Genomic DNA, 14,802 nt, shown 5'->3' with positions numbered 1-14,802 from the left:
AGCTTAAAAGTATAACAGAAGTTCCAATATTATTACTATATGCAACTAAAATTTATGTTGTATTACTATTTTAATAAAATCATTTTTTGAGGATACATCATATTTAAGAATGTAATAAATAACTCTAAAAAATATAATTCTGATTCAGGTTATGTTAGACCGTGTGAGGCCAATGAATAAATTTTCAAAATTACATATTTCTTATAAAAATTAAATGATAGTTTTATAATTGTGGGTGGGATCCTTTTGTCTCCTTGCAACAATGTTTTTAGTCCCAGTCCGCAACTGTCTGTAGATCCTTTAACATTTGAGGAAAACGATTTGGTGTGTTTGACCTGACATCACAGATTCATTAACTTTGCACGAATATCCTATCATGCATTGCCATTAGTGTTTTGGCAGGAAAAAATATTTCAGTTCTCCCATATCCAACCTACAGGTCAAACATGGCATTATGCAAAAAGTTTATTTCAGAAAATAAAACAAGCTGAAAGGTCATCATAACAACACAAATTGTGAAAACTTAACAGAAGACATCTTCCAGCATTAATACCAGCAATGGCAGAAGCATTGGAAACACTGTATATTCCCAAGGACTATATTTTGAAGGTGATAATATTACTTTGTAAATTATTTCAGGAAAAAATTTATAAAAAATAATTCTCATTATTTTTCAGACACACCTCATATGGTACATATCTAGACTATTTCTAGTTAAGCTATTGAAATGTAACAGTTATATTAATATAAAAACAACTAAATATGGTATTAGCTTTTGCAAGTTACAACAGATTTGATGTTAATTAGAATAAAGCTATCATAATTAATGAAATTAAAAATTGTATCTGTGCATAATTATGTGAAATCTTCAAGCATAAATCATATCAATCTAAGAAGACATAAATCTCTTTTAGCAAAGGTATTTCTATTAATCTGAGTTCATCTTTAATTATATTAAGCTTCTTTTTATATATTAAAACAAATACATTTTTACATACTTTAATTTCCACAATCTGAAGACAACTATTTTATAAACCAAGAATGTTTATTTAATATGTACTGCAGAATCATGGGGATTGTCTGCTATAGTATAATTTAAATTTGAACTTTGATTATAATATGTTTTACACAAAAGTATATTAATTCACATTGGTTAATGTTTAGTCATTTCATTTTACTTCAACTTTATCATTTAAAACAATGTAATTAATGAAAAATAAAAATCCTTATACATTCAAAAATATCTTACATAAGCATTAACTCAACCTTCTTCCTATAAAAACAATCAAAATTTTCTTTTATTGCTTCATATGTTTATATAAATACAATAGAGTGTTGATGTTCAAGTCTCGGTAGTTTGAGGCACTACCACTCTTAAGCCAAAGTATATGCACTCAACCAGAAAATGCAAAAATTACATATGACTAATTCAAATCAAGTATGTGATGAGACAGCATACACTGAAATTGTAAGCATACCAAAAGGTCTAATATTGGCTTTTAATTTGTTGCATTGTGAAATGGTATGGTTGCCAGATACTTCCAGATACAGTTGCTACTTGCTCTGTATTGTATAGGATATCATGTACTTTAAGTGCAATATATTATTATAAAATAAACACGACATTATTTAACACCTTTACTTAAAACTGTTTTCCATTGTATATATATTCTGTAACTTTGAGTTTGATAGTTTGAGATTGTCTGATTCTTGTTCACGTTGAACTATTGTGACTCTACTGCACTTAAATTTTTTCTAAACAATAATATATTATTTTATATGCTTGCTGATGTGTGTATCCTCTGATGATGAAATTTGTGAAGTTCCAAATTATCTATATTTTGAAAGTTTATACCACGATAATATGAATAGTATTTTTTATATTTTGAATGACTACTGTAAAGAAAAAGTATGGCAATAGTCATTTGACAATCAAACATTATCAGCAGATATTAATAGATTGACATTTTGGATTTAATTATCAATTTGATTAATTTTCCAGTTATGAATGTTTTAATCTAAAATTATATAAAATTATTAAATTTAATCTTTCAAATAAATCTAGAAAGAATAAATCCATATTAATTCACAAAGTTTATAACATTGCTTCAGTATATTTAATGATAATGTAATTAAATCTGTATTATAATAATTTATAATTCATATAATTAAATGTAAATTTAACAATAAGAAGAAATTTATTAAAGAATTAATTATATAAACATTTTCTAATAATTTTAAATTTTGATCTTATTAACTTTCATATTCTATTCTTATTTATAATCAAATGTAAGATTTATCATAATTAGACATTAATTTTTTTTAGTTTTTATAAAATTTGAATTTGTTTCAGTTCCTATGTCATTTTTCATTAAAAATTTTTTGATTGAGAAGGTTATTATTTTAATAGATCCTAACAATATAATTATGGTATATTTAATGCATAATTAAAAAATTAATAATTTAAAAACCAATTAATTGGACGACAGAGATTTTACAGTGACCATAAAGTCTAAAAAATAGTTATCTATGATAACAGTCAATTGAAGTAGCATAAAAATTAATTTTATTTGGCCATTTCATTTCTAGTACCTTAAGTTATGAAGGTTTTTATTATATCTCAAGCACTATCTTAGAGTTTCCTAGTTTTCTAGCTCATTTGCATAAATTGTGTCCACGTGGTATTGGAATATTATTCATAAAAACATCAGAATTATAAATAATGGTTTTAATAAATAATAAATGTAATATTGTAAAACTATGTTACTAAAAATAACTGGCCAAACAGTATTAATACAATCAAACAGTTAAATCCAGCACAATTAACATTACTCAACACTAACTAAATATGACTGAAACTAACATTTTCAGTCATATTTAATGACTTTCTTCAGATTATTCATAGAACATCAAAATTTTAAACAGAATGGAATAAAAACCTAAATATAACTTGAAAAATTATAATTATATTAATATTTTTAATAATTAATTTAGAAGGTTCTGGAAGAAAAGAATTGGCCCAAAGTGGGATTTAAACCCACAATTCCGGCTTATCATGAGGTCACGTTGACGGTTAGGCCACCTGGACCTTTCTCCCTTCTAGAACCTCTAAATTAATTATTAAAATATTAATTTAATTATAATTATCAAATTTTGCAAGAGATGGTGCCTAAAGCCTGCCTCTAGTGCCAAACTACCTAGCATTTAATTAATAATAGTATTGTAAGCCAATATAATTTTGGCAATTGTTTGGCTTTAAGGCATATAACAAAGTAATATGAAGAAATCTGTAGGAAATCTCTTATGTCAAGGGATTTAAAACAAGCTCACCAAGCATAAGAGATAACTCTCAAGCAGACAGTTTATAGATTTGCCTTTAAGAGAGAATTTATATATTTTCAGTTCTTCTAGGTGCTTTAGATGGTAAGATTATAAAAGCTGACATTGTATGTCTTTCAATACTTTATTGAAGATAAGAAAATCTTCAATAACGTATTGAAAAAGTATTCTTAATTTTCTTCAGTTAGTAATTTCCTTCAACTTAGTCAAAAAAAAATTTTATTTATACAGTATAAAAATTTCTTATGTTTTTAAAAAAACAATATCAAATTCATTATTTCAATTTTGTAAAAAGATTTATCAATTTGAAAATTTCAATATTGTATCATTTATATTGTATATAAAATCACGTTAATCCATGATGTTTAATCAACTGACACAGATTAAAGTGATTTTACATACAGCATCCATACTACATTGTATCATTTATGTTAATAAGCTAACATCTAATTTTCATTTCATTTCATTATTCTCCATTAATAATGTTTTCTTCAATATTTCTTCTATTCAACATTTATTAAATACAGAAAAATCACTATTATTTTAAAATTAAATTGCATCATCTGTTTGTTGGTCTGTACAGATTCACTCTCTCTAAATCTATTGCTTAAAATTTGGCATAAAACAACTTATTTTTATTTCTCTTGTTCCATTTGATGTAAATTATAAGAATTCTTATTAAATTAATTCAAAAAATTAAATTGTTTATGAATTTCTTTGAGATTCTTCCAAATCTGTTCTAACTATAAAGGTTGAGTTGCTATGAGAGTGATCTTTAAGCTTTCTAATTGTAAGTTATTGGAGTATTGATTAAGGGTTTTTTTTTTTTCGTTCTTTTTCACCATTAATCAGGTTAATACTAATTGTATTTATTGAACTGTGTATTTTGTAAACGATTTTAAAATTAATAATGATAAAATTATACAAAGTCAATACTATTTGCCAGTATTGACTTTGTATGGACTTGACAGGAACTAAAATTTTTTTAAGAACTGGCAGAGTTTTTTTTTATTAGGATATGACTTGTTTTTTTTTATCTCTAATCTAATTTATATAAAACATGTAACCAAATACCAAATAAATTAAAATAACTGCAAATATGAGATTAGTTTGGATGATTTGCCAAAACTACACAATGACATTTTTCTGTTTTAGCATATATTTCTGTTTTAAAGCAAAATAATAATTGCTTTACAACTTGTAATCAATTTGCACATTAACTGTAAAACATAACTGTAATAGAATCCATTTATTGTAGTTACTGTGGAACTTGCCTAAACTGATAAGAATAAGAACTGTCTGATAAGAATAAGAACTACCTGATGATAACATTAACTGGGTACGTAAATAAGACTAATAAGTGGAGATTCTTGTTTTATTAGAGAGATTGTCCGATGTTTATGTTTTTGTGATAAAAATGTAAACGTCGGACATTCAGCACCGCCTTTCTGTAAGCCTAGAAGTTTGACAATGGTGTTTGGAACGTCGAGCATGATTCCACTGATGTTCCAAACACCATTGTCAAACCTATAGGCCAGTGTTTTTCAACCTTCTTGAATACATGACCTCTTTACAAGTTAAAAAATTCTGGCAACCCCCAGGGCCATATTAAAACTATATCAGTGATTTCAAAAACTATGTATTTAATTTTCTTTCTGTTGAGAGCTAAATATCGATTGATAATTGGTTTTTCAATCAGGCACAGCCTTCTCACTGAAACTGTAGTTTTTTTTTTTTATTGTAGTGTAGGACCTACAAACACTTGTCTTTTTCTTTTACCCGTGACCCCTGTGTAAGGCTTTGCGACCCCTGGGGGGTCACGACCTACAGGTTGAAAAACACTGCTCTAGGCTTACAGGAAGGCGGCACTGAACATCCGATGTTTACATTTTCGCGATGAAAACATTGGCCGCAACCTCTCTATTAACTCTGATATTAAAAAGGCATATTTTTTAATTGTTTTAACATAACTTGAAGATGTACTATTCAGCAGAATTCAGCAGAAGAAGAATTCAGCAGCAATTTTCAAATTGCAGACCCATAAATTCTCACTGGCATCTGTATATTTACCTTCCTTAATTTCAAGAATGGAGTTATATAATGAAAGTCAAGTCCAGCTATGGAAAGCTTAGGAGCAGGAAACCCCAGTTAACTATATACAAACTTCCAGTCTGGATAGGAAGTCATATTATTTCGATTTTAAAATTTTCTCCAGAATGGAGTTAGATAGACGACCAGCATGACTTAATTGTTATCAGGAAAAGTATGATATACAGGGGCAAGACTACTAAAATCAAGAGCATGTATTTTAAATTAAATAAATTAAAAAGGGACTATCCATAAATTATGTCAGCCCTATTTTTTTAAATTTTTACTCTTCCTCCTCTTGTTCCACTTTGTCCAAGTTTCTGTAACACCCTCCTTCTTTGAACATCCAACAAAACTCAATCCCCTCAAAACCTTTATCATTTTATGAATAAAATGCATAAACTGTATAAAATTTAATAAAAGAAAAGAAACATACATTAAAGTTCAACCCCCCCTGTCCAACTTGTCATAACCCTCTCCCTCCCTTCATTTGTGTGGACATCATTTTATGGGCTTCACCAAATTTCAGCTTGGCATTGTGATGATGTCACAATAATTTTGTTGATTTTTAATTAATAACATTTCATCCAACATATAATTGAAGTAAGAAAAGGCAGCAATTTAAATTACTGTACTGAGAACAAATAAAATACCGTATTTACTCGAACATAAGACAATCTTGCACATAGGATGAGGTGTGACTTTAAAAGTCAACACAAAGAAAATTAGATTTATTAATACAATTCTAATATTATTTTGTTTAATAACAAATAAAATATCAAATGCATGTAAATGCACACATTGTCCTGCAAAAATTACTGGCATCTTAAACTTCAACGAAAACTCTCGTAAAATCGATAATAATTTGTTCATGTAAAGCTGGACAACCAGGAATCTTTTTTGCCAAGTCTTAACAGTCGAATTCACTCTTTGTTAATTACACTTATGAGTTTCTGCGAATTTTCAAATAATCATCTGTTTTCATGTGGAAATGGATTAAAACTTATATCGGGCTCCTGTGTAATTTTGGAATTCAATTCAAAAGCTTTGCTTATCCTATTGTTATTCATCTTTACTCCTGGCAACACACAAGAACGATTCAAACGACCCAGATAAAATACTTTTGTTTTTAAACATCAGAAGGTGAGAATCTGGTAAAATATACAAATACATAGTTTACAAAAATTATACAAAAACAAAAAGAATCCTTCACTCGCGCTTATAGGATGACCTAGGTTTTCGAAGCAGTGAAAAATGGATGAAAACCCTTGTCTTATATGCGAGTAAATACATTAATTAATGTTTAAAGTGTTAGTTAGAACTAATAATAATAATTGATAATGCTTGTGTATATATATATATACTGTATATACTTGTGTATACTGTACTGATAGCATTAAAAAACATCTTAAAAATGTCTATTTATCTGAAGATGATAAGTGTAACTGAAACTCTGATTATATTAAATGACTGATAATATTGTAATTTCAATATGTAGATTCTACAATATTTAATTTGATATACCATAAGTCAATATAATTTTAATTATTTTTCTTGTTCAGAAACTCTTGATGTGTTGCTTTTTCTTGGTAATCAATTTAAGGTGAAAGTTACAAAATTTGCCAACACAATCTTCAAAATTAGCATTGATCTTGCATTGAAAACTTAGTTCAAATAAGATTTCAGTTTTTTTGAAGATGAGTACTTTTCAATCAAAGATTTAGATCTCAAATTATTACATATTCCTAATGTATTAATTGATAAACATGTTCCAGATGTTTGTTATTTTTCAAAAATTTCTACTATACTGTAAGTAATAGATATGTATATATCAATGGTGCGGTTTTCTTTATATTCTTTTTAAAAATCGATTTTTCAAAAAAATATTTCCTCAAAAATTGATGAAACTTCATGGGTTAATTCTACAGAAATAACCACTGTTTTTTTGCCTGGACCGCATTTAATCAGAGACAAAAGCTTATCTTTGTATTCTTTATTTACTTATTTACTATGCATTTCAGGTGCAATATTTTTGTATAACTTGCACCCCTCTTCAGGTTTTTTACATTTCTGTAGAATTAACCCATGAAGTTTCATCAATTTTTGAGGAAATATTTTTTGTTCAAATTGTAAAAAAAAAAATACTTTGATCTTTATTAACTGTTTTTTAAAGTTTATATTTTTTCTATTCCTTGTACTGTATTTTCAGGTTTCTCTTTAAAATGGTTTGATTAATTAAGCTAATATCTTCTTCAAATTGTAAAAAAAAAATAACTGCTAAATTAATTATAATTTTGTTTGAATGAAATGCTTTTTAACAAGCAGTCAAAGTAATTTTATGATCCTTCACATGAATAAATAGGTTGGATATAGATTAAGTAAACACTTTATGCTCATGATCTTTCATTTGGATATACTATTGATAAAACAATTTAATTCTTTTTTAGAACTTATAAATTTATAAGAAGTTTAGAAGTTCATTAATAAACAAACAACGCAGCATAATCTGATGTTATTTAAATTAGATTCAAGAGAAACAAAAATATTTACTTCAAAAATCTTCTAACATTTAAAGCAAGATATGAATCAATAAAAGTATTAATAAATAATTCAAGTGTATTTGTTATTACAAGCTAACTGTTTATTATATATTCTTTCTAATGTTATATATCAGGTTTAACAAATGCAATATTAAACTGCGCTAATATATACAAACCTTTACAATCCAGCATTTAACATTCTGAAAGACAAATATTTTTGGATAAATTAACTAGCCATTCTCAGGTTCGATCCATACGATATAGAGTGAACTTGAGGATTACTAGTTAAAGCAGGGGTGGCCAACCTTTTGCATACCATGCGCCAATTTTTTGATAGACGAGTTCAGATGCGCAGTGGCGTACCGTGAGTGTTAGCAGCCCGGGGCGGAGAAAAATTTCGGCCATCCCTTAATTAGGTACAGTATTTCAATTTATAAGACGAAAATTCAGATTTGCCACAGAACAAGCAATGAAAAATGAGGTTGTAGTGTAGCTACTCGTATAAAATAGTTCTATATGACATCAGTGGTGTACATGAACACGAATGCATCGTGTGACGTACAAGCAAAAAATAAAAAAAAAAAAAGGTTAACAGGTCAATTGCACCGAATTGTGTAAGAAATACACTTACCAAAACACACTGTAAAAAATTAATTTTCTATGTAATATTCATAATTGCAATGAAGCCAAATCTGGCAATGTTGCTCGGAACCGACTGAAGCGCCACTTGTAATCGTCCAATGCGCCAAGTTTGGCGCATGCGCCACGTTTTGGCCACNGAAATACACTTACCAAAACACACTGTAAAAAATTAATTTTCTATGTAATATTCATAATTGCAATGAAGCCAAATCTGGCAATGTTGCTCGGAACCGACTGAAGCGCCACTTGTAATCGTCCAATGCGCCAAGTTTGGCGCATGCGCCACGTTTTGGCCACTCCTGAGTTAAAGTAACAGAAAACATTTGTTTTGCAGAAAATGAAATGTTGGATTGTAAAGGTTTATGGTTTTTCCCCTTATCTTGGCTTTTGCATCAGAAAATACCTACCAAATTAAATAATAATTATTTATTCAGCAAAACATCTTTGCAAAGTGAGAATTTTTATGAAATAAAGAATCACACCATTTAAATGTAATAATATAAATGATGCGCATCTAGTGTCATTGTCATTGATAACTCAAATTGNTGCTAGAATTAAAGTTTATAGATAACTATTTTCTTATAATCATTTAAATGCAAATTATTTTCAATAACCAAAATTAAACCAATCTAAAAATTTGAAATATTTAAATAAAAAAAAACAAAATTAGACTATTACATTTTTAAACACTTTAAATTTATTTAGAAAATTAAATGATTATTCTTGATTAGATTATTAGAAATGATAGAAAAATCAAAATTTTATTAATATTGATTTAAATTAATTTTCTACTTAGCTAAGAATTAAAATTTGTTTAATTATAAACAGTTTTTAAAAAATTTAATTTTCCAGTTAAATATCCAAAAATGTTTTATGTTTTATATATAAACTAGTAGGTAAGCTCAGCATTCCCTGTGCAAGAAATAAGAACAAATATTACAATTAACTAATTTTGTACTTCTAACACTTCTATTGTATTATATTATAGAATTTGGTTTATATAACTACAAAGATTATCTTACAAAGCCAATCTTACCCGTTTTCACATGGTGCAATAGTGCTAACGTTGCGAGTTATCAAAGTTTTATGCTCAATGTGGTCTATAATACGACCTCCCCCCTCTTCCAAGGCTAATTTGAGAATTTTTAGAAGGGTCTAAAAATATGTTTGATTTCCTGAAAAAAATGCAAAAACTGCATCTAAAATAGTACAGCAGAAGCTGAGTTCTTCAGGGTAATCCTTAACCCTCTCCCTCTCTCCTACGGGAGGAGAGGAAATTTTGAAATATCACTTCTTAGTGTGCATTCTTATGATGTACCCTAACTGTGTACCAAATTTCAACTCCTAACCATTTGGGCTCTAAGCTTATTATTATTATTATTATTAACCTATTTCGATTATATTATAAGATGGAACAAGTATTTAAATGTTGACCAGTTTTCTTAAGGAAACTAACCTAACTAAGAATGTTGTGCAAAGCAAACCACAGAAATGAAATTTTTGTTCATTTATAAAGTAATGTGAATAAGTGTTGCATTGATTATGTGCAACTCTCTTACAAACTCTGTGCATCTGATTACCTTACACATAATTGTAAATAATATAAATAAATTCGCTTATCACAAATTTGTCAATCAGTTTCAGTTTATAGTTATTGTTTTAAATAAATTTCATTTTGGCATAAGCATCTGAGTAAACAATTGAAAGTTAAATATTTAAATTGTTTCAGCTATTAATATTTAATGAATAATAATAATAAATTGTAATGTGACATAATTAGATTTGTTTTGTTTTTATTCTGCATGCACGTACACATATGTGCATGCAGAACTTTCTACAAAAATTTAAAGTATGCATAATTTATAAAATTTAACTTTATATATTCTGTTTTAAAAAGTTAGATTTCTTTTAAAATGAGTTAATAAACTTAAAACATACATTTCTGGTTATATACACAAGTAACTTTCATGATAGTATTTTACTACAAAAAAAAATTGATGTATTTGTAAAATAATAAGAAAACAAATGATTATATAAGGATGTTTTCTGCATCATTATGGTGCCACCAAGACAATCTTAACCTCCAAGCTGAATTGATGTGCAAAATATATCAACAACTCTATAAAAATATTGAAAATGTTGCATTCTGCATCTTTCAAACAATCTTTATTGAATATTATATGTATATCAATTAACTTATACTGTAAAAAATATAAAGTATTGCATTTATGCAAAGTATACATTAAAAATAAAATAGTATTGTCACATTCATATATACAAAATTATATGCAAACAATAAGATTTTATCTTTGCCAGAGGTCATTAGTTTCTCTGGTAGAGATAAAATAATATTTATTATTAAAAAGCATGTTTATTTTTTTAACATGATCTAGCAATATCATTACTGAGCTCAAGAGTCAGAATTAATAAATTTTTTGCATTATATATTTTCACTCCAACAAGAGCAGCAGTATAATTACACACAGCTATGCTATTAAGTGCATTATCATCTTGTACAACAATTACAAATGCTGTAAAATATATAAAAATAAATCTATTTACATACAAGTTTGATGTCATGTTTTTCTGATAGTTTATTAGAAATAACAGCTCAGTTCTTAATATAATTTTACAAATCAGTATATATAATTATTGTGTTATAAAATTATTGATTCAAAACATGCTATTTATATGAAAATCTATTTAAAATTTCTTTAAACGACTCAGCATAGTCAGTTTTTTTTATAGAATCACGTTCTAGACTGATTCACTCTACTGATGAAATGCTAAGTTATTGTAAAAAGACAAATTTTACAGACTAACGTTTTTAAATTATTTTTAAAATTACACTTAAATTCCCTTAATCGTATACTGTTAAAATCATATAGTAGTAAAATGTATTGATTTAAAAAGAAAAAGAGTGCATTGACTTTTATAAACAGAATAAAATGAAAAATTGTATTTGTTTTTTTACAAAAAGGGAAGAATATCGTGACATGCGAAATGCCATATTAAACTGAATGAAATAGTTTACAACTCACTGTCCATTCTCATCGTTTGTATGTCTAATACAGAAGTTCATTTGCTAGTTGATTAAAAATTAATAAAATTAATAAATATAGCTATCAAATTTAATTACTAATTAAATATTTTTATTCTCAGCAAGTAAATACATAACAATATCATGCTACATAATTCAAATTTAACTAAATTGTTTTATTAAAATCTGTTTTAGACTGGATAGAAAAATTATCAATGACTTGACTTTTAAGTATGTGTTCAAAATAATAATTTGAATGAAAAATAGCCTCTTCTTATAGAAATATTAATTTTTTTGATTAAATACATTTTATCCACTTGCAGCTAAAAATGTCTTCTTGAAACTAGATTTAAAATTTTAATGTAGTCGCGAGATGTACAGTACAGAACTGTAAAAGAAAATGAAATGGTCCACTTCAAGTGTTTCGTTATAAATATTTTAAATGGATACATACGGTCATATGCTATCTTTTAGCGATATGCGGCCACACCCTAAGTTATGGTCTTCACAGTAGGAAAAATCTGGTATTTAGGTTGTTCAATAACGATTCATTCTACATTTACAAAAATATATTAATTCTTTATTTAAAAAAAAAAAAAAAAAATGTATAAGAAATTAAGTTCATATGATACTAAAAATCTTACTTCTTTTAAAAAATAAAAATATGTTATTTTTTAAAATTATTTTAATATTTATTTTTGTTGTTTAATTAACATCTATATTTTAGAAATATTTTTCTAAATTAATGCAATTATGCATAAAAATTTCAAACTTATGATAAAATTTTTATAAAAATTTTAATTAAATAGTTTAATTTTTAAATTATATGTACACATTTTTTACAATAAATTTATATCAAGATGAGATATGAAAGGAATTTATCAAATTTAGATTATTAACTTTTCAAATATTTATTTATTTATTTATTTATTCAGTACAAAGGGTGTTAAGAATGAGATAACTAATATTCTCTGCATTAAAAAATGAAGCCATTAAAATAAAGTAACTAACAGACCAAAAAATAAAGTAAAAATAGAATAAAACTTTTATTTAAAAATAATTAGTAATAATTATTTATCAATCTATCAGATTTTTAAAACTTCTTATCGAATTAAAATGGAAATTGCTATTAAATTATAATTTTAACAATAAATATTATTATTTAATGACTTTAATAAAAATTTTAATGGGTAATAACTATAAATGTCAAACATTTTCCAAATTATTATATTTCATAGAAATAAAATAATTATTTAAAGATATTTAGAAAATGATTTAATTATTTATTTGAAAAATTCAATTGTTACCATCATTAATATCTGCGTGAAAAACAAAATATCGCACAGCAACGCTTCTACGTCCAAATCAAAACTACTCTATTTAATTCATAAAATAATTTTATTAAATAGTGAAAAAAAAAAAAAAAGAAACAAACCCATACATAAATAACGATCGAATGTATTATTAATTAAATTAGATCAAAGTGCAATCAAATATATCTTAGTAAAGATAAATTATGGCTATTTAATTGTATCAGAAATTTGAATACCATCAAAGCTAAGAATTTTACTAGCAAATTAGCACACACATCAATACTTAAATTATAAGTTTAATAATTAAATCAGAATTAACTTCAATAAATATCAAATTTGTTTAAAAAAAAATTAATTATTAACGAAGACAGTGCCAATAATTTATATTCGACATACTAACTATATTGTAAAGCATACAAATAAAAATTCCATAGCAAGATAAGCGTATCAAAATGTGAATTATTATACCACATTAATTTTATAAAGTACGTACGATAAATACTATCTTATATCTTACAGAGATTTGTTTATCTCAAAATATTATAGTACAGTAACCATTTTTTAAGTAAGGTAATTATTGTATTGTATTTCATAGTACATACGCGATAATTTGTTTAGTTTTATCCTTTTTCATCAGGTACCATTCTTTCCATCGTAAGTACCGGATTTCGTTACCGGCAAGCGTACTGTACACGTACGACACACTACAAAATACGCAACACACAAAATATGCTACACAAATCATAACGACAGAAAATTTTCAAAAAAGTCTTATAATACGAAGCATACGCACATAATATAAAATTCTCACATCTACCAGAAGATAACAAACATTTGAGTATCGTCGTATCATAATTACATTCTTTTGTTACAGAAAGGCGAGATTTAAACACAGAAATCACGAATTTCCGTATAATAGTATATTTATACAGAAATAATTGTATAATACTGTAATACGACTTACGCTCGTCTTCTATAAATGATCATGTTTTCAGTTAAATATATATTTGTGTGGAAGCATCATTAAACACTTTAAATTTAGAGACAAGAATGTAATGTAAACAAGTAATATAAAGTGTGAGTAGAATATAATGCAGAGATGTGTATAATGTGACATGTGACTTTTATATGGTGTTGTTTGAAGTGAAATGTGTTTTATATGTAAGAAAAGAACTTACCTTACATATTGTAGTATTGACTAGAGTAAAGTGAAAGAGCATGGATGTAGCAAAACAGAAAATCATCGCGATTAACGGTAAAGATACTGTATAAATGCATAATTTTTGTAAGCTAAACCGAAACAAAGTTTGTTCGAGTTCGATCGGTACATCCATCTTTCTTCACTTCGTACGTAGATAAGTAAAGATGTAATTTAATCCACTCTCCCGCCGGACGATTCTCGTTCGAAAACTAGAATTAAGCTGCCCAACATTTCAAAAATCCTGCGTTTCCGAACCTCCTCCTCCTTCCTCCCATCAATAGCAATGTCTTTAATCTCCATTATCAGCGCTCCCTGGCGGTTGTTTATTATCGTTACGAAATCGAACCTAATATGAATTTTTTTTGTTACTTACATCGTTATAAATTAATTTTTAATAATACTTTTAAATATTATATATTAAAACGTTATTATGGTAGAAAGATTAAAAAAATTATACACGGTTCTAAAATATAAGGATTTTTTTTAAAAAAAGAGTAAGCCATGTCGGACTTGATACGATATATCTGGCTTTGTAGTTAAAAAAGAAGAAAATATTTGAAAGAATTGTCAATGCTAGATTTTTTTAAACTAAATTATCTATCGATATACTTTGGCATTTGTATTTCTAGTCGGCGGCCC

The 14,802-nt window shown here is 26.7% G+C and overlaps 1 protein-coding gene across 2 annotated transcripts in view; it reads right to left on the bottom strand.

Annotated features, from left to right (window-relative positions):
• Positions 1-14,482, bottom strand: part of LOC111625967 (post-GPI attachment to proteins factor 2-like) — a 39,152-nt gene extending 24,670 nt beyond the window's left edge. Inside the window, exons 1-2 of one of the 2 annotated variants that reach the window (XM_023369224.1) lie at positions 14,141-14,274; positions 12,104-12,202 (exon numbers count right to left, since the gene is read on the bottom strand). In XM_023369224.1, coding sequence (XP_023224992.1) covers positions 12,104-12,109 — 6 coding nt within the window. In that variant the 5' untranslated portion in view covers positions 12,110-12,202; positions 14,141-14,274. Of the gene's footprint in view, positions 1-12,103; positions 12,203-14,140 lie in introns of both variants that reach the window. The other variant, XM_023369223.1, reaches the window with a different exon arrangement.
• Between the last annotated feature and the right edge of the window lie 320 nt (positions 14,483-14,802).

Source organism: Centruroides sculpturatus, unplaced genomic scaffold (assembly GCF_000671375.1).
Source record: "Centruroides sculpturatus isolate CEXI.00-Female unplaced genomic scaffold, Cexi_2.0 scaffold63, whole genome shotgun sequence".
NCBI lineage: Eukaryota > Metazoa > Arthropoda > Arachnida > Scorpiones > Buthidae > Centruroides > Centruroides sculpturatus.
The sequence above is the reverse complement of the archived record's forward strand: the minus strand, read 5'-3'. Positions and strand labels throughout refer to the sequence as shown.